Below are 24,962 nucleotides of genomic sequence, written 5' to 3'. Positions count from 1 at the left end.
TGAACGCAGGTGATAATCAGGCGCTCTGTTTACAGGATATCCTTAGGAACCCGGCTGGTGGGGGGCCTTTCAGGAACGTAATTGCTAATCCCCGAACTAAATGAAGTGAGAATTAATCTCCTGTTTATGAAAGCCGGTCTTAAAGGGACGTTCTCAATATGTGAGAGATTCGTGATGAGGTAAAAGTGCACATTTCTTATAACCCCCAAATATCGGGTAATCTAATCAATAACGGCCCCTGCACTGGTTGTCACATCTGTCGTATTTTAGAGAACGCGTCCTCCTCTGCTGCATCCGGGGTCCTCTCCCTGCCCCCCATTGCATTTCGGAGATTCCCTCTCGCTTCATTCTGCCGCCGAGGTTTGCGTTGATTGATCTGGAATTGGATGTCGATGGCGCTCATGAATAATCGGGTGTTCTGCGTCCTTTGCGAATCGTTAGCAGGGACCTGGCCTGATCCCTGAGAGGCGTCACGGAATGAGAATGAATCCCGGCTACCTGCGGGGTGTTATATAAACTTTGAATTATTTATGGGGCTCATTGACCTTTAACCTTATACTCAGTGAGTTAAGTCTTTGCCGTAACCTTTCAAGATCCGCTTTACCTAAATCCAGTAATCAACAAACTTCCGAGGTCACGAAAGCTCACATGGCGCTTCCTTCGTGCTGCCCGATTAAAAGGCATCGACTTCCACTGAACACAGAGACTTTCTCTCTCTCATTCTTTCTCCTTTTTTTCTCGGTCATTCTCTCACTCTCACTCTCTCTCTCTCTCTCTCATCCAAGGCGAGATGGTTCTGACTCAGAAGTGATTAGGTTCCTATAGATCTGTGTCTATTTCCAGAACGCGCTTGCGATGGAAATGGCCGATGGGCCCACAGACTGATTTCTATCGCACGCGGGTAACGTCCAGGCTTTCAGGAGATCTGTCCTCAAATAATTCTGTGTGATCCGGTAACTACGGCTCTCTTTATCTCCGGTAAACCTCAATTTAACAAACGTGTTACTTTCTGTTTTACTGAATATGCTACGTTTAAGGCTTTTTCTTTGGGTGATAATCCTTTTTTGCGTCTTTCCTGTCGCCTCCAGAAACACGTTCTGGTGCTAATCACCTGAAATAACCAAATCACGAGTTGCATGATGTCTGCTCCAGCTTTAAAGATATGCCTGTGCATGGTGGGTGTGGGATTCCCTAGTAGCCGGTAACGCCGGCCATTGTGCTGCATTTGGTAGACCAGCTCGCAATTTAACAGAAAATGAGGCCCGCTCGGCCCGTTGCTGCAGTGCGATGCCGTGTCCTGCCTCTTGCAGCCTCGCTGTCCTGCGTCGTACATGCGCTGCTTTACATCGGCCTAATCTGCATCTCATTAATGTTTTTTTAATGACCCGATAATGAGCGCTGCTCCTTAAACAGGTGCCGACAAAAAACGCCAGTTCTCTCTCTGCCTTTTCTTGATTCTTTGCAGTGAAAAGCACCGGCAGGGACTGAGATTTCTTGTTTGGCTGCGTTGGAAATATCTGCAGTCTCCGGCGTTGTAGCTGCTGGCGCGAGTCCCAGCCGAAGGTTCTCCAGCTAATAAATATTTGATGAGTTTATCTAGATAGCAGCCAACGCTTTTATTACTGGGGAAAAGCTTCGCCGTGCGGGGAGATCGCGCATGCGGCGTGACTTCAGCTGCGGACCCAATCTCGGCCTCGGATCTGGACAGGTTCTGTTTACCTGTATTCAGTAACGAGCGCCGATGTATAACGAGACGCACAACCCTCCTCGTGACCCCATTACCGCAGCCGCGTGGGGGCCGAAAAGAGAATATTCAGCCTCAGATTATTGCGGGAAAAATATATTTTTTATTAAAGTAAAGAGCTGTTTCCAGATTGTACGGAGAAATCGTAATGAAAATAGAAATGTCGTCTTTTTCTTGTCATGGTTATTAGAAATCACCAGCCTGCCAGGCATAGACTTTGTATGAGGCGCCTAGGGGTGCCGTACATACAGGGGGCTTCAGGCCATGAGATAAAATGTTAAACTTTCCCCCCCAAACGGGTGATTCACTTTTATTCTCTGAGCTTCTCTTGGTTTATGACGTACCGGAGGCATCGCGCCGCCGCCTGGCTGTGTCTGTCCGGCAGCTCAGTGTCCCTGGGATTATTCTGGCCCCTGCTGCCCATAGGCGCTGATACTAAAACCACACCGGTAGCAGTTTGTGTGACGCTGTCGTAAATGTCTCTTATTTATGGCCAAGTCTTTAGAGGAAGGACATTTCCAGAGCCGGCATTTAGGTGACTGCTCGTTGGGCTATAACATGATTTGCGGCCTTCCCCAGGCTGCGCGACCTTTTATAACGTCCCTCCAACTTCATTTAAATGTAACGTCTGTGGAGCTACAATTCACCCCGGACGGTACGCATCATGGCCGCCATGTCTAAGGATTCTATATCTCTACAAAATGGCGGTAGCCCCCCTTTACCGACTCATGGCCTCCAACGCATAGACCGTTAAACTCCATCTTGGAGTAAATATGGAGAACTCTAATATCTCGGTTCCTCGTTTCAAACGTTAAACTCTTTAAACGCACTTTTTGAGTGATTTCTGCCAATTCCATGGGCTGCGCATGTTTATTTCTTTGCCACCACCCCCCCCATCGCACAGAATGAAAATCTAACTTCATACAGAAACCCTGTAACGCCCTTTCTTCTCATTAACCCTTTGGGTGCCGGCAGGAGGATTATCCGCTTCTTGGGTTAATGAAAACGCGGTTTGCCTTCTCCGGGGAAATTACAGATCTCTGTGTAACAGATGCTGAAGATTAGAGAACGAGGACGTTTCTGAGACCTCTGATTGCTTTTTGAGTAAACATTCTGTTGGTTTTATTTGTTTTAACCTGGATACAGAAAATGGGTTCCCGGTGCTGCTCTAGAACCTGAAGGATTCCGACATATCTGGAGCGCGTGGTGAGGAACTTTCTCCGCACCAAAGGCCGTAACAGAGGCCGCTGCGCATCAGGATTCCCGCTTTTAGCTGGTGTTACACAGAACCAGATTTTATGAATTTAAATTGACCCCCAACACCCCTATAAATGGTAACCCCGCCTTATTGATTAGGCGGAGGTTCAATAAACACAAGGACGCCAGTTTCCATGGCAATGTTTTTGAAGGTCCATAGACCATCAATTAATTGCCCACCACCGACCCCGGTAAATGTCCACCACAAGCACGTTGGTGCCGACCCCCGTCAATAAACACGGTCCTGATTTGCTCATGGTGGCCTGGGGGTGTCTGCTGAATGCCATTGAGAAGCTAGACGCTGAGCGTGAACCCCGAATTCCTGGACGGCTGTTCTGGATACGCTCTAGACCCTCTCTAATCCCGTTCCTCCCGGTACGTGGCGTTGGGGAGCGTGTCAGATTCAGGGTTCTCACGTCTATCCAGATTTTTTTACCCTCGGAATCTCATATCCGCTTTACTTACTGTGGTTTTTAATTCTCTTCCTTTTATCGCCTTTTTTTATTTTTTTCAAAACATACTATTTGGGAACAAAAGTTTTCCGGAGAGAACATTGATGTCCCGAGGCTTTAAAGTCTTTTTTTCATCCTTTTTATAATCTATTTTGGGTTGGGGAGAGTCGATTAAAGCGCGTTAGAATCCCACGGAATAAAGGATCGGCGGAATGACGAGTGAAATGGGTTTGGGAACGCGCAACTTCCTCGTGCCCAAAATATCGGATCGATGTATCTGATGTCATTTAATGCTCGATGCGTTCTCTTGTCAGCCGCAATATTTAATGTGAAGCCGGGCCAAGTTTGAGTGACTGAGAACATAAGGAGAAGGGATCTGGAAGATCTCCAATAATAAACAATTAAACTCAAGCAAATGAAAGTGACTTTTTTGAGTGAAAGGATCCAAACTCCTGCCGGTTGGGAACTCCGGGGCCGATGTCCGTCGTGCGTTATTATTACGCAGTCAATAGGTTCGCTTCTAGATATTTCCCTGAAGTTTTTCTCCATTGCGCCAGGACTTAATAGTTTTAATAACGATGATTTTGAAAAGTATAATGTTTCAGAGCGGACGGGCCGATTGGTTCTTCTCTGCCGACGCGTTCTATGTTTCTGTTACTGGGAATACTGATTCCGAACTTTCGCTGTCAAAGGAAGGATTTGTAGGATTCTACCGAGGTTTCTCCCAAGATACTGAAATCTAGATTTTTTCAATTGATCCTAAAATGCTGGTTTCTCCGGCACCGATTTCTGTGACTCGGTTGGATGTCCGTGTTTTGTAGACGGCAGTCCATCCCGCAGCGCGTGGTGTCTTTGTTCAGTTACCAGGACGGGGATAACGATCGCTGTTTGCTGGAGGCAGCGTTTCCTCAGTGGAAGAGGCCTTGAGGGACTCGGATGAGAGTGGATTCTCTGGCGGCAGAAGAAGAAGCTGCTGATGTGCGCCGGCTGCGGACGGACAGACGGGGATGAGAAGCGGCTGGAGACGTCGCCCTTTCCTTCAGAAAAATGCTTGTTCTCTTGATAAACTTGGAGAGTTTAAGTTGCAAGTAACCGTATCCAGCAGGCGGGATAAAAATGTCTTTTATAACTCCGAGTGGCCGCGTCGTTAAGAGGATCGGTTGCAAACCAACACTTAAAATATTTTCAGTAACCATAAGAAAAGTATTTCCCCGGATTTTGTTTTAAAAAAAAAAAAAAATGCGCTTCAAGCAGCCAATCCGAACAGAGCTCAGGTTCTTGGGGAAATATTGTTTGGAAGTCTAAAAGTTACTAAAAATGAATTCATATTTTTGACACCAAAAGGGTTCTGTCGGAAGTTTTTATTTTTTTTTTAATCCGCGCTCCTGTTTTTTTGCAGACCAATAATTCTCCGTTTGCCGGAATACACGGGAAACGCAACTTCGGGAATTAAAAGAAGCCTAGATTGTTAAAGAAACATTGTTTGGCTTTAAATGTGGCCCCGTGCTGCTGGTCGATACGCGATGGTGGTTCTGTTGATGCTTGTAAAAGGTATCGCGGGTCGTGTGATTTAATTTGCTTTCTAGGAGGACGTCTTTTGCCTCCGCTTCGCTCGTCGGCTCTCTGGAGGAAACGCGCGCTGCATCTTTAATTTGCTGGCGAAATTCCGCGTGCGCCGATGTTTGCTTCTGCTTGAGTCAGGATGAAACAAATCAATGGCCTTTTACAGCCCTTTAGTTTAGAGGAGGCCGTAATCTGGAAGGTTTCCATGTTGGCTGCAGAGCTGACAGTTATTTAAGCTTAATAGGTGGGATTCTATGTCAAAATAAAATATAGAAACAATATATATACAATCTTCTTGTGCATTAAATGGATTTGCGCCGTCTCCCCATCTATATAATGTCTGATTAGTTGGAGTTTATGCTGCTGGAGCCATCGTAGAGGGACCTCCGTTTGTCCCGTTACAGATGCATCGACACCAACAGTCACGCTAATCATGGTTTGCGGCTAGTAACTCGCATGGATGAAGTGAACGCATCACCCCCCCCCAAAGGAATAGTTTTTTTCTGCCATGTGATATCTGACTGGGGAAAGTAGGGGTTTCCGGCATAAATATTTCATGATCTATACGTTGCGTGTTCGCCTTCAGCTTTACAGCCGTGATGGGCTCGTGTGTGTTTTGTAGATGTTGAGTGATGGCTTTTAATAATAAGTCCTCGGTGCCCCCCCCCCGTGCCGGGAACGCTCACCGAATTACCTACTAATTACTCGGATCTGATTTCAGATCATTCTGCGCTAATTTAGACTTTTAATTGTAAATCTCTGTGTTCATGTAATGGTTTAGAGACAACCTTATTTTTGTAATTTTAAAATTAGACTTTGTTTATTTTCCCATCGTTCTGTCTGGGTTTATTCACCAAATTAAAAGGGAACTTCTAATCAACCCAAAAATATATGATTTTTTATTTTTTTGCAGGAAAAAACAAAGTAAATTACCTTTCGTGTTCCCGTTTGATACGATGATATAGATGATGTGATTATACGGCCTGGTAACTGTCGGACTTTGCATGCGCTAATCGCCTGACTTTACTCCTCAGGACCGTAAGCTGACCAAACAGGAGAGGCAGCGCTTCAAGGAGGAGGCAGAGATGCTGAAGGGTTTGCAGCATCCGAATATTGTCCGCTTCTATGACTTCTGGGAGTCGTGTCTGAAAAGCAAAAAATGTATCGTTCTGGTTACAGAACTTATGACATCAGGGACACTAAAAACGTAAGTCCTGCTTTGATTAATGTTGGTTATATTTTGGCCAGAAGGAGCCCACGGGATGATTCTCAGACACTCGTAAACATTGTATCCAATATTATATTCCTTAGCTGTGAAAGAGCGCATGTCCGACAGCTCGTTTCTGTAATAGAGGTCATTTAAGTGACTCTGATCCTTTCTGATCCTTTCAGATACTTGAAGAGGTTTAAAGTCATGAAGCCAAAGGTTCTCCGAAGTTGGTGCCGGCAGATCCTGAAGGGTTTACACTTTCTGCACACGCGAACCCCACCAATTATTCACAGGGATTTGAAGTGTGACAATATCTTTATTACGGGACCTACTGGCTCGGTGAAAATAGGGGACCTCGGATTGGCGACTCTAAAACGAACATCATTCGCTAAAAGTGTTATAGGTAATAACGTCGCTTAGAGCCCAAAACATACCTTTGGCTAATCGCTCTGCATTTCATAGGTTTTTTTGTTAAATACTAAATATGCTCAATATGCTTTAGAAACCGTGGTCCGACTCTTTGTAATGCAGAAGGTCCGGTGCAGCTGGTGGAACCCATGCTCAGAAGATCTTTGGGGTTTTTCAAGGCGGGTTTGGGGCGATTTCTGCCCCCGTTGGCCGCCATTGATTTGAGTTAAGGATCTAAAATCTAAACCAGAACTGGAGGGCAAAAATATTCTTTGGAAAACATTCAGGTTCTTGGAGTAAAGCTCAAGAGAACGTTGTAGTTCTAGAGCGAATCTAACCGGTTCCATAACCCCAAATGAGGGGATCTTGGCCATGTCTTTCGGATTGGGCCAGAGACAAACAATTGGCTGTTTTTAATTAGTGGTGGTCGGTTTGAGGAACTGACAATCGGTGTCAACGTGAATATGTTTTTAAAACTGTCCTTGCTTTTTTCTCGATTCTCCTTTTGCGCAGGAACGCCCGAGTTCATGGCGCCTGAGATGTATGAAGAGCATTATGACGAGTCGGTGGATGTTTACGCTTTCGGGATGTGTATGTTGGAAATGGCAACGTCTGAATATCCGTACTCTGAGTGTCAGAACGCCGCTCAGATATATCGGAAAGTCACCAGTGTAAGTCGGGGACACGTCGCCGGTTTTTATTGTTTCCGTGTTTAACTTTGCTGTGTGATGCGCTTTTTAATGAGTGAATGGGGGAATAAGGGGTAGGGTAAGGGGTGCTAAATTCGAGGCAAGAGCTGATGTGAGCGGGCAAAAGAAACTAGGAGAGTAGAGAAATTTCCCCAAATTCAGCACTTTGCTCTCAGTAAGAATTTATAAATATATCCCAAACTCCTTTTATCCCCTGAATCTCCATGATTCCAGATCTCTGCCGCCGCTCCTTCTGCTTCTTCTCCATTTTTTTCCTGAACATCTCACTTTCTTCTCCACAATTAAGAAAACAATCCTGAAAAGCAAATGTAATAAATTCAAGGTATCCTCTTTAAAGACAATTCTGAGATGAGCTCAACGGAAATCAATACACGTCTCTTCTCTTTCAATAAATACCCGTCCCTGCTGATGCAGCACCCCCCACCCCGGGTTTTACTCTGCTAATCAAATTTGGTTGGTTTAACCCCTTAATGCATAGACACCGATGATTTAGATACTGCATTCATTGACGCATCCTGGGAGGGCTGTGGGGGCTCTAATGGAGCCGGCCATATGCTGTATCCCTCGGGGGCCGTGTAAAGGCACACAGCTTTCACTATAGTGCAGAGAGGTTTGTGGTGGGCCCAAGGGAGCCTTAAAGTGACATATATGATGAAACATTTAGATTCATGGGCTAGCTTCGCCATATGTCACACTTCTGCTCCAATGTATGATAAGAAACAAATGATTTGCGATATTTTTCATGAAATCTATTCGCGATCTTGTGTCCGTATGAAATGTATGTTGGTCTTAGAACTTTCTGCATGTTCCGACCTCTCGTTAATTTATGGTCCGTGCGTTGGATAGAGATTTGGTAAAATGTGGACTCCAATTCCAAGAATCCTTTACAATGGATTCAAACACCTACAGGATCCAATCCCAAGAAGAAAAAACCTGAGAAAGTAGTTAAGGTTTGAGTAAACACGTAATAGGTGACGGTTATTGATTCCGGTGTCCTTGTTGGGTCTGATAAATACATTTCTCTGCAGCTCCATGTTAGCGGCCCTGAGATAGGGAACTATTAAGTTAGAATCCAGTGGGATTTACTGATAAGACTGTCCCAGAATGGCGTGTGACACCGGCCACCGGCATAAGCCTAAACCCTGGTAAACCTGGAATTGTCGGGTATCGCGGTTTGTTTTTGGTGGTTAAGGTGCCAGTGATAGCTATAACCATTACCGCGCCGCAGAGGGACCCGAACTCCTGCGCGTCATACTGTAAATGATAATTCTCTGGATTCTAATATTCTAGTAAATGCCTTTTTAATGCTGGAAACGGATTGTGGTGCTTCTGACGGCAGTTAATGATTATATTCCACTGTTGGACAAGTAGCGATCAATCTGGAAACGATGAGCCGCCTGGTGTCTCGGAGCTCCCCGCTGATCAAGGTCAATTTACAAGCTGCTGAGGCATGAAGCGTTTCCTCTGTCTTCCAATTTACAGGACTCTCCGGCCAGCCGCTGGCAGAAACGCCGTCACCGGAGAATTCCGGAACCAGCTGAAACCGACCTGCTCCATAGTGTCTAACCGGCCTTCGAACTGGGGGTCTCCATCATATAGGGGGGTTTTGGAGGGGGGGCTTGTATCCTTAGTGCTCCTGTTCTTTACAGCAAAGCTCCAGGACACACACGGCTTCTCCATCAGGATTGTGAACTTTTAGCACTTAATATCTTGTGTGTCCCGTTAAGTTGAACTGAAGGATAAGCGAAAGGGGTAGTGACCGGAATGAATGATCGTGATATTGTAATATAACGTGTATACGTAATATCATGTAGGTCTGCAGCCATCGCGTGCTCTAGAACCGGTCTATGCCTTCAGCTATCAGAACAGACCGGGATGCGCATGGCCCAGCAACCATGCATTTCATAGAATATGTTAAACGCGGTATTATGTATGCCTTGTAGTCCCGCGCCATGAATATATCCATCCGCTAATATTTTGCTTGTCTAAGCTTTAAAGGCCTTGATTTTTTATTTTCTCTCGATGTTATTTGACTCCACAATGTTTGCATACAGATGTTGGTACTTTTTTTATCGTGTGCTTTTCACAGGGTGTCAAACCCGCCAGCTTTGAGAAGGTGCCGGATCCAGAAATCAAAGAGATCATTGGGGAGTGCATCTGCAAGAACAAGCAGGAGAGGTGAGTACAGGTCGCGTAACCCATGAAACGGAAGCGGCCGATGGTGGAATCATCGTAATAGAGATGTGCGGGACTTGGCTGCTTCTCATGCAGGTCGCGTCTCACCAATTTATTTGCAGTGAGTCAGCTAAAGTGCGGACAGCCTGGCTAGATAATGCTCTGTCGTCGAAGGTAGTTTATTTCATCCGGAACAAATACTCTCTCCAGGAAAGAGAATGTACAGCCTTAAAAGAGCCTAAATCCTAGACATCGGCCTCTAAATTCTGTAAATAAACATTTATCGGATTGTGAGCTCAGCGGGCCGAGGTTTCTGTAAGCTTGCACTAAGCAAATCTGTACGGATCCAGATGTTTTCTTGCGATCGGTACGAGAGCCAAGTTGTAGACGGTATTTGTTAAGTAAGACAGACAAATAACGCTGAGGCCGTGAAGACCACGTATTTACTTTGGCTCTGCACCTGTAGGGTGTAAAGCCGCCTGAATGAATGGTTTGTATTGTGGATCAAACATTACAAAGAACTAAATGATTTTAACCAATGGCTTCTCCTCCTCCAGATACGAGATTAAGGATTTACTAAGCCATGCCTTCTTTGCTGAAGACACAGGGGTGAGAGTGGAACTGGCAGAGGAAGACCACGGTAGGAAGACCTCTATTGCCTTAAGACTGTGGGTCGAAGATCACAGAAAATTAAAAGGAAAACCCAAAGACAATGGAGCCATTGAGTTTACTTTTGATCTGGAAAAGGAAACTCCTGAAGATGTTGCACAAGAAATGGTAAATATCCTTGGAAAGTCTGGTGTTCTGGCACCGGATCTCTACATTCAGGTTCTTGGCAGAATTTGGCAGCCTTTATTTTTGAAAATTAAACTTTCAGCGAGTCTGTTTTGAAAACAGCCCCCCATAAAATTCCCATTAGAACCCATCCTGAGAGCTTGTAGCCACAGAGAAGAACGTGGTGCCAGTTTGTGCAATGGACTTTCACCTTAGGAGAAGCACTGCTGTGGAGAGACTCTACCAGAGCAAGCGGCTTTTACTGTAGAGGTAGCTTGATCGATCGACGTATCTGTTGAGATTACCAGTTCAAGAGCATCTCAGTAGCCAATAAACTTAACTCGGTAGCCAGTAAACCGCACTGGGAAAAGGCTTTCACGAGACGACGCTTCTGTGCTGTGTTTTTACACTCGAGAAGCCGGAAAATGCTTAGACGCAAATGCAGCCCCGGTGACCGTGTGTCCCGGATCAATAAAGCTTTTACTGAGAATAATTCTAGAGTAATTAATACCGAGCAACATGACAGCACCAGGCGAGGCACAAAACAAAAACAGTTTTTAGAATGGATTTTTTTATTTCATTTTTTTGCATCTGCAAGATCTTATTTAACCGTTTTTAGAATTTGACCCCCATGTAGTATAAAGTTATTTGTACTCGGACAAAGCTTATCATGGGAAAAACTGACTTTGTTTGAGATGGATTTAATTTTCTCGTTTTCCCGTATTATTTTCCTGTCTAACTCATCGTCCTGGACGAGATGCTGCGTTCTTTCACTCTGACTTATTAGTAAATTGGCCTGAGCGCAGGATTAATTCATTAATTGATCAATCTGTGGATTTGAATTTGTTTTCATTTAGAACGATGTTAGACTTTCATAGTGATTATGAATATAAAAGTTAGAAGTAATTTGTACCCAAAAAAGGAAGAAATGGAGCAGAGCGAGAGGCGAGTAAGGAAGATTTAACTTTAACGAGACCATAAAATAAAAGGAAATGAGTTTTTCTAATTATTCCAATCATTTGCATTCAGAGGATTATCAATACCGTCCGCATCAATCATTAAACAGACTGTGAGGCTATTTTCCGGTCGGGGAGCGCGGCTGCGTTTAGTAGTCCGGGTGTTTCTGTACATTTGGAGGTGACCTATATTGTGAACCCCTGCTTCGATACGTGGTGGTACAGCGTGTATGAACGATCCTCATAAAGACTCTTAATGACCTCACTTAGAACAGCAGCGTTTGCTCTTTAAAAGGCGTTCTTGTTGGCTTTTGTGCTGTAGGTTAACTATATTCAAACTAAGCTAATATTTATGACCTATTGATTTTTAAACACAGAATCAATATCAATATCCATTGTGCACTTAGCTCATTCTTTTAAAGAACGCATAAAAAAGCCACCACTGACAAATGTTTCTCCTTAGGTTGAATCTGGATTCTTCCATGAAAGCGATGTGAAGATTGTTGCCAAGTCTATAAAAGACCGAGTTGCGTTAATCCAATGGCGGCGGGAGCGAATGTGTCCCAAGAATGGGGAGCACGAAGTTCTGGACCAAGGGCCTCAACATCCAGTGGTTCCTCTTGCCCACTCGTCCCACGTTGGCCAACATGTCTGTCCAGATCAAGAGGAACCAGATACTGACCAGCGCGCGTTTCGTTCAAATCTTCCCGCCAGCATCACGTCCGTGGCATGTAAGCGCATTGTACCGGAATCACAGATAGGAAGGTGTGATGGTCCATCTGTGGGATGTCACCACCTTATCTAGCCTCATGCATGTTGGAGGTTATGGTCTGACCATTGGATTAAATAACGTATTAAATATTTCACTTCTCAGGAACATGTTCTGTATTTCAAAGAGAGGGATCCTTATTGTGTTGGTTCATAAAACAGTCTTCTAGGAGCCTTGAATGTTTCAGGTTTTATGAGCCTCTCGTAAAGAAAACAATTGGATTATCCCCAAAACGCTGCATTCACGGTCCTTGGGAATAAGTGCAATGGGACTGAAACCATGGTAATGCAATTAGTTTGGGGGCAGGTGAAAAGCTTTTCTTCATTGTTCTCAATATTAGTCACATAAATGTATTTCTTTGGGAGGGGCAGTTTCACTGTAAGAGGGGCAAAAGGTTTTTCCCATGCCCCAGTCCAAATGCCAGGCTATACGGCAGTCATACATGTACCTGGTACGCGATGCCGTGTACATAATGACCATAAAGCGATGACCTCATGATGGAATAATCCTGGGGCATGTGCCCACGGAATTTATAAATTCAATAAATTACAAGATCTGGAATTGAGAGTTTAGCATGATTTGCGTTACTGATGTGCCGGTGCGTTGACAGGCGGCTGGCGTGTGTTGCTGGTGACGTTTTTTTTTGTTTCTTTTTGATCAATGTTTGACCTTCAGACGTTTGAGTGTTAAATTTGTTCTAAACACTTTTTTGTTTGGCAGCGGACAGCACTTTTGACAGCGGTCAAGGGTCCACCGTGTACTCTGACTCACAAAGCAGCCAGCAAAGCGTGATTTACTCCTCTCTGCCAGACTCTCTACCCCCTGCTATCCAACGAGTTTATAGTCCACCCATTATGGAGGGCCAGACGATGCCCCAGAGCCCTCAGCATCAGCTGGGACATTGCCAGCAGACGCCAGCAGTGAGTATCACCCTCTTCAAACGCCCAACGCCGTCATTCATCCCGCGGTCCTCTGTGTTAAATGTCACTATTCTGTTATTCTGCGTTTGTTTTCATTTCTCCTATAATTTTGCATCTTCAAGTTTTATTGAATTTTCTTTTATATTTTCTCACTTTTTTCTTTGATGACTTTAGCTGCGTATTGTTCCGTCATTTGCTCTAGAGCTTTTTGGGTCAGATATTTCCGCTCATTGCTCTATAGAAACTTTAACAGATTATTTTCCTGACCCTTGCCTTGGGCTCCGCTACCGTGGTGGATGTAGTCGTTCACCAGCTGAGCCATCCGATACAGACAGACGTTCTGAGCGTTTACTCGGATGCTGCGTTGGGCAGAGGGAAATGCTGGGTTCTTTTGCCCACAGATGTAGTCCTCACATTGATCGGGAATCCCATGTAGGTGGAGAACTGAACTCTGCTTGTTCTCTGCATTCAGACAAGTACTTGGTCGCCGATAAAAGCTTGTTGCATGTGGTTCCTTTTTCATATTGTTCTTCACGGCGTCACAGTGACCCTTTTGTGACTTCCGCAGCAAAACTAAGCTCAAATTCACCCGTTTCTATGGTACCCGTTCACAATAAAACTCCCAAAGATTTGGAGACTGGTAGCGCGACCGTGCCCAATCCCATTCGTCTTACGAAGTCCATGCAGTTTGAGATGCCGCGCTGCGAGACGTGTCTAGCCCGCAGTCCATGCAGGAGATATCCAGAAGGGTCACGTTCCATTTCACATTCAGACTCCTCTGCTTCGTTTGCTAATCACTGCTCGTATAATCTGGAAAAACATCCCGTCACCCTGACACCGACGAGCAGTCACAGAGCTTGTGGACATAGCATGGACTTGCCAGGACTGCATGAGTTACTTCACCTTATAATTGACCAGAACCCACCATCTTCCAGAACAAAGCAAAAAGGTGGAAGCCTTCCCCAAAAGGAAGTCCAGAAAAGTAGGGACCAAAAGATGTCACAGGCAGAGACTAAAAACGTAAAGAATGATGACCCAGACTGGAAACTAAGGCATTCTGTAGAGCGTTGTTGGGCTAGGCCGCCAGCTGAGAATACGGGTCATGAAGGGGTATGTTGGAACTTTAAAAGAATGTCTGTCTTCGTGCCCTAAAAGTATATCGTCATTTTACCAAATCTCCCTACTGTTCGGGCTGCTCGGTGGTTACCGCTTCCCCTCTTCTCCTGATGTTTAATACCTACTCCGTCTAGAGGTTCTGTAACCCGATTTACCTGCGACTAATCCCAGAACCCCGCTCTGTAAATGTACTCGTTTCCACTCGGAACACAGCAATAATTACGTAGATTGACTGCGGTAAATGATCTCCCCGACACATTCATCGAATCTCCTTTTCTACTTTCCTGCCCATGGTAGAATTATTATTTTTTTTTTTCTCCCCTCAAACCGATCTTGTTGTCTCCTGCCGTTGATTTTACTTTCATCCATAAACATCAGATTATGAATTTGATCTTGTTTAATCATTCCCGAGTTTTGTAGTAGGTGATTTAAATCTCACCCCGCCAAATATGTAGCACCTTTTCCAAGATTATAAAAAAACAGGAAATTAATATCCAGCAGAAAAAAAACCTCGACGAAACTCCGGGGTTGGCGGTTCCCCTACCAGCCGCTTCGTGGTGTTTCTGCCAGATCAGCGCCTAGAACATTCAACGTTTCCTGATTTATTTTATATTCGGGTCTCCTGTGTCACCCAAAAGAATCTCCGTGTATTCGTGTTCTAGGATCTCTCCTGCACCCAGCGCCGTCTCTTCTTACATGTTCTCTGTCTCTCCCAAACCAAGCCCAAGCTCTCGTTAATGTTGTTTTCCATGTGTTTGCCCGTTTTATTGTTTGCTTGCGCGTATTGGATTGACATTTTATGGGCCGTATTTGACCTGAAGATCTATAGAATTGGCCCCCAAAGAGTGCTCACTTTTTAAAGGAATTTTTTTATTAACTTTTAGCACGTGATATCGGCACCAGCCCCCGTTCTGGCACAGCAGTCTTACCCAGAACCGAGTGCGTACCCGGGGATGCAACAAACCTCTGCCCCACCAGTGCAACATGGAGCAGCCCCGAAAGGAATACCCAACCAGGTAATACCAAAACTGCCCCCAGCAGCGGGCTGACCGTACAATAACATTATATAAAATATAGTGTCCTCCAAGCCGGTCTTTTCTGAGTTTATTCAATTACAATAGATGAGGTCGCTGGGAGCAGTCGGCCTGATCGCTATTTCGCCTTTCAGTAGATTATAAATTAAAAGCGCACAATTGTTGTCGATGTTGTTGCAAGTCAGCTCTTCTTAAAACAATGTAATCACGAACACTCAGTGTTGGGGGTCTGACACAAAAAATATTGTTTTTTTTTATTCTTCTACTATCTTGCTTTGCTCATTCTGTGTTACAGCAATCCGTGCAGCACCCCTCCGCCTGTCCAATGCCCCACTCTCCTCACACCTTCTCTCAGTACCAGCCCCAGATGCCCCAAACGGCAACAACTCCGCTAAAACCATTGCAGATTACTAATGTATCTCTCCAACAGCAGCCACTGCCCCCATCGCAGGTAATTGGTCTCATTCTGGACAGAATAACCAAAGTGGGAATGGGGTAGATGAAGGTGGAGCCGTTCCATGAGTCTTACGGAGTCCTTTAGCGGACAGATTCTTTGTGCATGTTTAACGGACGCTTATATTAGTTACAAATCCAGAAATGTTATGGGTGCTTCCCTCATGTTGCTTTTTTCCATATTAATCTAAATCTACATGCATGCAGTTTACTAGAAAGCACCATTTATCAAAACGCTAAATTCACAGGTAAAAAGGTGGTTTGAAAACAATTTATTTTTTTTATGTATTTTGCCTTGTTTTGCAGCTTTCCTCGTATCCTATCATTCCTGCAGTTACTCCTCTTTCAGGATTTGAGACCCTCTCTGACTTAGCTGCTGTGTGTATGACCCCCCTGCCTGCTCCCCGTCACTATGTCCCGCCAGGTGTGGTCATGCCTCCCGCGGTGCCTCCACCCCAGCCGGTGCCACCAATCAACCCACAGCTGACGTTGCCTTACGAGGCTAACGTTATGGCAAATATTCCTTTGTTAGCACAGACCACCGTGCCCACATTGCCAACGCCGCAACTGCTAGTCCGGCCGCCCCAGCCACATCAGATCTCGATTCAGCAGATCATTCAGAGCGACGCAGCCTCAACCCATCACCTCCCAAATATTCAGACAATGTCACAGCAATCACTCCTTCCACCTCCACATCATCCCAGCATAAACCATCTTTCCGATCAGGCTTCCTCGGGGGCGGGTAACAAGGTAACTCTTTTCCTCTACAAAACTAGTTTATTCTTTAAAGTCGCTGTTCTTGCCGAGCAAAAAGGCTTCGGCAGGACATGAAACTGGTGGATCCAAGAGATCATGTGTGTCATTTGGAGAGAGGGCAACCGTGCACGATATGACTCCGATCATATCAATTACACGGCGTCTGCCGCACACCTTCATCTGGGCATGTGTATCACATGAAAAATTTCAAGTAGTAGTTCATTTTTAACCAATTTGTGTGTTTTTTCAGAAAAAATCCACAAAAACAGTTCAGCCTTTTCAAAGTATGAAGATAACCAAAGGGCAACGTCCCATAATACAGAGAATTTATACAAGTGAATGCTAGTCATAAATTACTGCTGATCAGAAACCTGAAGGCTAAACGATAAAATATTCATACAGATTAATACACGCTGGTTCCCTTTAGGTTGGAGACTGGTGGAAAGGATGGCTACCCCATAAATACTGGATATCGGGGCCGGTGGTGGTCCCAGGCAATCATTAGGGGTATTCAGAGTGTGCAGAGTAGGGACTGTTGTTGGGTATTTTTCAAACAAAATGAACTCCTACTTTAATATTTTGACATTACCTTTTGTGAAATCACATGCCGTGAAATATCCATTCATAGGATATACTATATATCAAAAAAGACCACAATTCTTCCCTATGACATCATTAACTGGTCTTTTTTATCCCCCTCTCTCCATTCCCCTCATGTCTTCATATTAAAGATCTGTTTAATTTACTGTATTCAAGCCTATGACATCATGTGAATTTCTAGCTCTGTGTCTAACAGGAAACCAGTGTATTGAAATAACCTAGCGATGGTGTATTTGTTTGGGGTGTTTTGATTTTATGTTTATATATTTTGTGTATATATATAAAGTGTATGTATTATAGATAAATGTTGTCCCTCCTCTCCCTTTTGCGGAAGGTTGTGATTCCTTTATATTTCTTGTTCGCATATTTAAATTCTTCGTACACCATAGGTTGCTGGGCTTTCTCGGTATTCGGTGGACATGGCAACCCCCGTCGCAGTAATATCCGTGGCACCGTCCTCCATCATGTCCCCACCTGTGCACTTCCAGTCTGAAATGCCCCTTTTGATTCAAGGACAGGAGGTTGTTTCTCAGATGACTTACACGCACACAATGGCGGATCCTCCGAGCATGCCCGTTTATTCAGCCAGCCTGCAACCCGACATATCCCAACCATATGCGCATCCAAACCACGTTGTGCATCCAGCTGCCGGGACAGCTACGGACTCAGGACAAGAGGTAGTGGGTTTAAATCCATAGCATCCTTGTAGTCGTCTTCAAATTACAAACTATTGAATTCTAGATTTCTGAATCCAGTGAAGTCAATCACTAGTAGATGTGTCCTCGCAATGGCATTTTTATCCCGAGCTGAATTATCAGTAAAGTCTATTACTTCTGATATGTTCTCTCGCTGTAGATTATACTATGTGTTGTTTACAGCAATTTTCATCGTGTTGCTGAACACCACTGGAATCCTTCTCTGTTTCAGGAGCTGATCGTGCAGGAAAACCAACCGATCCCTGGTCAAAGCTATGAGAAGTAGGTTTCCTTGTTATATAGTTTATTGTAAGAGGTGAAACATCTCAGGCCCTTCGCTATTCATATTGACTGCCTTCCCAAGTGCTCTTCTCCTGCAGGAAGTTGGATATTTGGGATCCATGGGGTATCCCTTTCTCATCAGATTTGGTAAGAATCACCAGATGGCCATCATTAGTATTCTAAACATGACCACCTTTGGTTTCTGTCCCTCTAAAAGCTATGTAGGTTCAGATGCTGCATCTGGGAAAGAAATGAGTGACGCTCCAGAGAGCACCCATGGCGCTGGCAAACAAACAAAGAAACATCATCGACGGTCCTCCCGAACGAGATCACGCCAAGAGAAGACCAGTAAACCCAAGCTTACTATTCTCAATGTAAGCTGGCTCCCCTGACAGCCCCGTGTCCATTATAGCTGGAATTAGGTGTTTAAGCTGTAAAATGTTTCCTGTAGGTTTGTAACACTGGTGACAAGATGGTTGAATGCCAACTGGAAACGCACAACCATAAAATGGTGACATTCAAGTTTGATTTGGATGGAGATGCCCCAGATGAAATTGCCACTTACATGGTAGGAACTCTATCCTTATCCATTGAGGTTTATTCTTGCTTTTTAATTCTGCAGACTTCTCAAAAAGCAAACAAAATGTAGCTCTTTTTGTATAAAATTAAAATTCCTAGTAGGTTGTGGTAGCTTTTTAATTGCTAGGTATTCATAAAACAGATTTTCTGCATCCTCGTGTAGGTGGAGAATGAATTCATTCTGCAGTCCGAAAAGGAGATTTTCATCGAGCAAATGAAGGATGTGATCGACAAAGCAGAGGATATGTTAAGTGAAGACACGGAAGGTGAAAGGAGTTCCGACCAAGGGGGAAGCCCCCAACAAGCCAACGCATTTCACGCAGAGACACAAGAGGTACAATACACTTTCTACACATTCAATTTATGGTTTAGCATACTGTCGACCTGACCCCAATACTGTAATGAGATCTAAACATCTCACAGAACATCCCTTTTAATGTATATATTCATGCTTGTATAAAGTCATTTTATAAAGCATCATTGTGTCTTTGTAATCTTTTCAAAGGAAAACCACCACAGCAAGGCAAAGACGCCCGTTTACCAGCAGAATGGTAGGGACTTTTTATCATATCGTTCATAATCTCCTGTATTTGTAGAAAAGCATACTTCATAGAGCTGCCTTCATTGTACCGCCATCTGATTGTTCGATACATACTAACATTCTAATCTTTCTCTTAGTTTTGCATACAGGAAAGCGGTGGTTTATTATATGTCCCGTGGTCGAAAATCCCAACGCTGGTTTAGAGGAGCAGACAACCACACTAAAAGGCCAACAGCCTAATAAGCTTAAAGGTACCGGCTCCCAGAAATTAATATAATTATACTTTTTTAAAGGTATCTGTGACCACCAGGCCGGTACCGAACGTTAGTCCACCGGTTACAGGATGAGATAAAAAATACAAACAAATTGTCAAAGATTTGAGAGGGCGGATTTTAAACCATTATTGTGTTACTTTTTCCATAAATACGTCTGCCAAGCAAGATAGAACAGGAATGTCTCTTCTGGACTAAAGAAATCTCACTTGTAAAATAATATTTAGTTCACTTTTTTTTCCTGTTTTGACTTTTTTTGTTTGCAGATGAAGAAGTTTCTGAAGGTTTTCAACAGACGCGTTCTGTGCAAACTGATAAATCGACGTCCTCTGTGTGCCAGCTTTCTGCGTTAGATCCTGGTGAGCCCACCATGGAAATCCTTGCCTCTGTTACACAGTCGTCTTCTACGATATCTTCATCTGATTTACAGATGCAAAGTGAGCTCTCAACTTTGACCCTTCCTGAATCCCATTCCTTCCTCCACGGTGATTGCACAACTCCTGGAGTATCCAGCACTTCACAGCCAGTCAAAGAAATTGAAGCACACTCTGCAGCTGGGCATGCTGCTTCACCAAAAGATGCTTGTGACCCACTGACTACTTCACAGTCTTCAGCAAATGTGATCCAACCAGCTGAACGGGAGGCCGGTACCCCACCTGTCGATTTATGTTTCCAAACTGCCAAAAATTCAAGAGAAACCGCGCAGTTGGATTATACTCCATCTGCCAGGGATCCACCGATCAATATTCCCCAGGAAAAAGAGCATCGGACTGAGCATTCTGTGTTGTGTGAATCAGATGTTGGCTCTCCTGTTGTAAAACAGGTCACATCAAGCACTTGCTTGGACACATCTTCAGATATTACAGAAGGTCCACCAATTCCTTCCCAAGGCTGCTCCTTTCCGGCCACGGTCCAGACTCTAACATCTTTAACATTACCAGTTGTGAACTCCGGTATTCAAACTGGAAATCTAACTGAATCGGATGGGGAAGGTCCACCCAGAGTGGAGTTTGCAGATGACACGATCAAAAGCTTAGATGAAAAGTTGCGTACGTTGTTATATCAGGAATATAGTCCGGCAAACATGAATGCGGGAACCCCCGACATCTCTCAGAGTCTGGAAGGTGCAACGGAGGTCATTTATTTGCAGCCGGTCAATGGAGGGATAACCTGTGACCACAGAACTCTCTACAAATCCCTCTCTGCTCCAGAGGATTCGGCTCTGTCTGCAGAACTGCTCGGTGGTGTTACCGACGCAAGCAAGTACAACTTACCGGACAACCGGGTGAGTGGAGAGTGATTTCCACTCATATGGGTAGAATATGCATTATTAGGAGCACCTACATAGTAACAAAAAATCTTTATTTACGGTAACAACCGTTTAACAAGTAGTTTATAGTTATTTCTATATATTTGGTTATAGAATTGACCTTAGGTAAACTTGGTTTTCTTGTCATTTCTTTAGAACTTATATGTTTCTGCTAAAATAACTTCTGCTCATTAGAGTAAAAATGTTTTTTTCTTCTTCTAAAAAGGGGGATTCAAGGAACTGGAAGCTACAAGATCAAAATTCCATGGACTGTCCTTCGCTAAAACAGAAGGCAGATGGTGTCGATGGGTCACCTAAAACTATTGGCAGGTTTTCTGTGATGAGCACAGAGGATGACGTGACTGCAAATTCACCAAATTACTCAAGATTTTCTGCCCCACCTGATGTCTACTTGGATCAGCTCCCTTCGCATCCAGTAAAGACCTCCGTTCCACGAGCACACACCTCCTCCCCTATTAATTCCCTCTTTTGTGGACATGTTTCCAGTGATTCTGGTGATGAGCTTCCTCTGTCAAAGTCCAAAGATGCCCAACCATCAACCCCGAGCAAAGGGTCCACCAATGACTTTATCAAGAAGGCTACTGCTTTTCTTCATCGAAAGGCCAGTATGAAAAGCCCCGATTCTCCTCACGGACCTAATCCACCCAAGACCCCTTCAATAAATGTTACCTCTTTCCATTCACAGTCTTCATACATGAGCAGTGATAATGACTCTGAGTTTGAAGATGCAGATATGAGGAGAGAACTCCAGGGTCTTCGTGAAAAGTATGTAGAACTTTTTATTCAGCATAATTGTATTTATTTCACAAACAAGAATGGAATATAGATTAGAAAATGAGAACATGTTAACTACAATATATTTATGTGGTCATCTAAGGTTTAATTCCCCTGTCTGCTTTATAACCCATGTGGCACTTCTAAAGTTGCCTCCAGGGCTCATATTGATGGTTTGGAGGTTTTGAATCATCTGTTTAGGAGGTAGAGCAAATGGGAAACCTCTTGTTTCCGTAACAAAGAAAGAATGATAAGAAAAGGTTCTTAAATTATTTAAAGCGTTTGTAGAGAGCAACATGGCAGATCTGGAAATGTTTTCCTTGTTTACCACACCATGGCACTTGCTTTATGTTCTATCTATAAAGGGATAAAAACTTCCTACAACAAAAAAAACCCTCACCCAAAAATAACCACAATCCTTATACGCAGGATCTCCTTTCACCGATTTCAATGGTTTCCAAAAGTTATTGTCTAACTTTGAGTCACCAACCATTTCTCTCCGTCCTCCTACGGAATTGATGTGTCTCCATTTAAATAATTACTCCAGAAGGACATCTAATCGCTTGCATTTATGGGCACGTTAATTATGTAACACAAAAAGCCATATATGTTTTCGGCGTACGTTCTTTCTAGCGGGATGAGTCACGCCACAAAGTGCCTTTTGTTTATTTTTTCCTTTGTATAGAATTGGAAATTAGAAGTGTGCTTGACAAGTAAAATTACTATAGTAACTTCTAATGGAGTATAAAAAGCACCGGTGATTCATGGGGATTTACAAGTCTTCGCTAGAACATCAGACATTTCTGGATTCCTCGTAAAACAAGGACGCAAAATCCAAATTGTCAGGGATTGCAAATACTTTGGTTGAATATTCTAGTGAATTATATTTGAAACTTTATAAAACTTGATTCGTTCGAGCAGTTGAGGTGTTAGAATGCTCCCAAGATGAGCTATTCCACTAAAAAATAGGCCCTCATGTAAACGTCAAGATTTTGGGGTTTCTTATCAGATTTGTAATAGAACCAAAGGAGGAACCCAATAGATTTACTTTTTTTTTCTTGTTCAAAAACACTGATATTTAATCTCATTCGGAGAAAACGCAGAAACATTTTAGCCACGATATCTGCAATAATGATTTAGATCTCCCAAGGGTTTCCTTTCAAAGAAAGCTGTTCCGTTACACAGAAACGCATTGATCCAGAATTTTGCTCACGTTGATGTCAAGCAAGGAAGGCATCCGTTACGTTGCGTTTATATCGCGCCAGCAGATTGTGCATAAAAATAAAGTCCTCCTTACTGCGGACATCATGCTGGTTTAGGTGGTGGCTCTTTCAACCAGTCCGGTCTCCCCTGATGGATGTCTCTTCTTCTTCCTTATAAAAATAGGGAGTCACACACATGCTTTAACCCCTTAATGACAAAGCCCGTATATGTACGGGCTCAAAATGCATTGTTTTCAATGGGTTTAGGGACCGCCCATTGTCCTTAAGGGGTTAAATCCACAAACTCGGCCCTGGTGAAACCAGATTATTGGTGTTTTGGCTGTGAGTGTTAAGAGTTATGTATAAACCAGTTGATTTTATAATTCCGGACACAAAGTTTCGAGATGAAAACCTGTTCCCAAAGCTGCCTCTTTTGCAATTCACTCTTTTTGATTCAGATCAGGTCAGATATCCATTTAAATTGATTTGGGTTTCTCTCTGTTGGAAATGGGTATTATTCCCAGCACAGGGGGTGCTTGTAGGTGTCCATTAACCCCTTGTTTCTACTCATCACCTGACTTCTGACTCTTGTTTCCCCTTCAGACACATGAAGGAAATCACGGAGCTGCAGGCGCAGCAGAAGAGGGAGATCGAGGCTCTGTACATCCGGCTGGGGAAACCGCTCCCCCCAAACGTGGGATTCCTGCACGCAGCCCCCCCAAGCAGCCGCCGCCGGAGGATCAGCAAAAATAAACTGAAGTCTGGAAAACTTCTCAACCCTTTAGTGCAGCAACTAAAAACAACGACAGCTGCTACTGGTACGGGGTGCTATATATATATATATATATATATATATATATATATATATATATATATATATATATATATATATATATATATATATATATATATATATATATATATATATTATATTTTTTAAAACATTACTTTAAATCCTGTATAATTAATAGTAAAGATCAATGTGTTCTGTGGCTTTTTCTCTCACATTTAATTGCCTGCATTGAATGCACAAAAGTTTTACTTAACCAAACGCTAATTCCATGCCAACTGCCGGTGAAATGTATGTTTTTGATCCAGGTAACATCTCTGTGGATTGCAATGGATCTCCTGCCAAGGATATTGTTACATTTCAGCAGGTCGCAGGCTCCTCTCTGACGGCGGCCGCGTCCCCGAGTCAGGGGGTACAGACGCAGCAGCCTTGCTCAGTGAAAGTCACCGTGTCGTCTGATCATATCTGCTCCGGGGTGGTCCGCGAGGGCGTTGACCTGCATGGAGTTCCTGGGCAAGGTGATCTGTCTTTGCTGCTCTTGCCTTTTTTTAATTTAAGATTTTGGTCGCTACATAACGTGCTGCATTAGCCAACGGGTGGGGGTGATGGCTCTGCGGCCGCCCACTGCTCTGCATGTTTCGGTCTATCAGGCGCCGTGTGCATCTCATGCATCGTTTGCGATGCTCCGCTATGCAGTCTGCCGGCTCCATGCTTTCTGTGAACCTTTCACAATGCAAATATTATTCTGTGCGATGTGAACTAAAGGACTTCAGGACATCAGAACACGCAGATAGAAATATAGTGGGAAGAAAAAAAAAAGGTTGTGGAAGAATTTACCAGAATTTAAGTTTCTCCTCAAACTGTTGTGCTTTAAGACGCCTAAGCAGGCTGCCATCTATACCTCTATCCCAGTTATTAATGTGAAATGGGTTCGGGCTTCACATAGGGAGCCTGTTTTCTAGGCTGCAGCAGGAGGCAAGTAGGTGATACGAAGTGTTAAACATCTACCGCTTCCATTTCTGCCTGTGTGGCATGAATTATTTATATAGTGGCATCATATACTGTAGAGCTGTACAATGGGATAAGTCGGTGAAGGACACGCATTTGTCTCCAGGTGCACAGAGGCTCCTGACGGGATTTCTATGCAAACGATGGGGAGGGTGGTGCTTGTTCTCTGCTTGTGCTGCAGCTCGTTTCTCTGGCGTTCGCGATCGGGGGGGCGATTTGTTGCTTTGCTGACTGATGTAGGACGTTGATCACCACAGTCTATACTTTACCTGCGTCTTTTTGTTTTTCTCCCTCTATATTCCTTTGCAGGCTGGACCGTTTATCACCAAACGTCTGAGAGAGTCACCTTTAAGTCTAGTAGCAAACCTCGCACCAGATTCCTCAGTGGACCTGTGTCTTTATCCATCTGTTTGTATTCTCTCTTGCATTTAATCCTCATTCCCCTCCCCACAACCGCCATCTTTTTCTTTCTGCCGCGGCCTCGTAGGAAGTGGGGAAAGTGCCCATTGTTTTGCAGAAGATGCTTAACCCATGTGACGAGCCGCTTCATAAACAGACTTTTTATTTATTCTAAATCATTATTCTTCTGGTT

At 43.9% G+C, this 24,962-nt stretch overlaps 1 protein-coding gene across 1 annotated transcript in view; it reads left to right on the top strand.

Moving 5' to 3' along the window:
* The window catches only part of WNK2 (WNK lysine deficient protein kinase 2), a 34,149-nt gene that overhangs the window by 6,013 nt on the left and 3,174 nt on the right, over positions 1 to 24,962 (top strand). The window contains exons 3-24 of the mRNA XM_053469460.1: positions 6,051 to 6,223; positions 6,409 to 6,629; positions 7,148 to 7,305; positions 9,434 to 9,522; positions 10,077 to 10,296; positions 11,713 to 11,980; positions 12,739 to 12,938; positions 14,939 to 15,070; positions 15,384 to 15,539; positions 15,848 to 16,291; positions 17,287 to 17,574; positions 17,825 to 17,874; positions 18,092 to 18,248; positions 18,326 to 18,442; positions 18,617 to 18,787; positions 18,959 to 19,004; positions 19,132 to 19,245; positions 19,533 to 20,551; positions 20,802 to 21,361; positions 23,176 to 23,390; positions 23,671 to 23,880; positions 24,680 to 24,778. Of these exons, the coding sequence (XP_053325435.1) occupies positions 6,051 to 6,223; positions 6,409 to 6,629; positions 7,148 to 7,305; positions 9,434 to 9,522; positions 10,077 to 10,296; positions 11,713 to 11,980; positions 12,739 to 12,938; positions 14,939 to 15,070; positions 15,384 to 15,539; positions 15,848 to 16,291; positions 17,287 to 17,574; positions 17,825 to 17,874; positions 18,092 to 18,248; positions 18,326 to 18,442; positions 18,617 to 18,787; positions 18,959 to 19,004; positions 19,132 to 19,245; positions 19,533 to 20,551; positions 20,802 to 21,361; positions 23,176 to 23,390; positions 23,671 to 23,880; positions 24,680 to 24,778 (5,107 nt within the window). The remainder of the gene's footprint in view (positions 1 to 6,050; positions 6,224 to 6,408; positions 6,630 to 7,147; positions 7,306 to 9,433; positions 9,523 to 10,076; positions 10,297 to 11,712; positions 11,981 to 12,738; positions 12,939 to 14,938; positions 15,071 to 15,383; positions 15,540 to 15,847; positions 16,292 to 17,286; positions 17,575 to 17,824; positions 17,875 to 18,091; positions 18,249 to 18,325; positions 18,443 to 18,616; positions 18,788 to 18,958; positions 19,005 to 19,131; positions 19,246 to 19,532; positions 20,552 to 20,801; positions 21,362 to 23,175; positions 23,391 to 23,670; positions 23,881 to 24,679; positions 24,779 to 24,962) is intronic.

The sequence above is a fragment of the Spea bombifrons genome, chromosome 6 (genome assembly GCF_027358695.1).
Source record: "Spea bombifrons isolate aSpeBom1 chromosome 6, aSpeBom1.2.pri, whole genome shotgun sequence".
NCBI classification, from domain to species: Eukaryota; Metazoa; Chordata; class Amphibia; order Anura; family Pelobatidae; genus Spea; species Spea bombifrons.
This window is presented reverse-complemented; position numbering and strand designations above follow the sequence as displayed.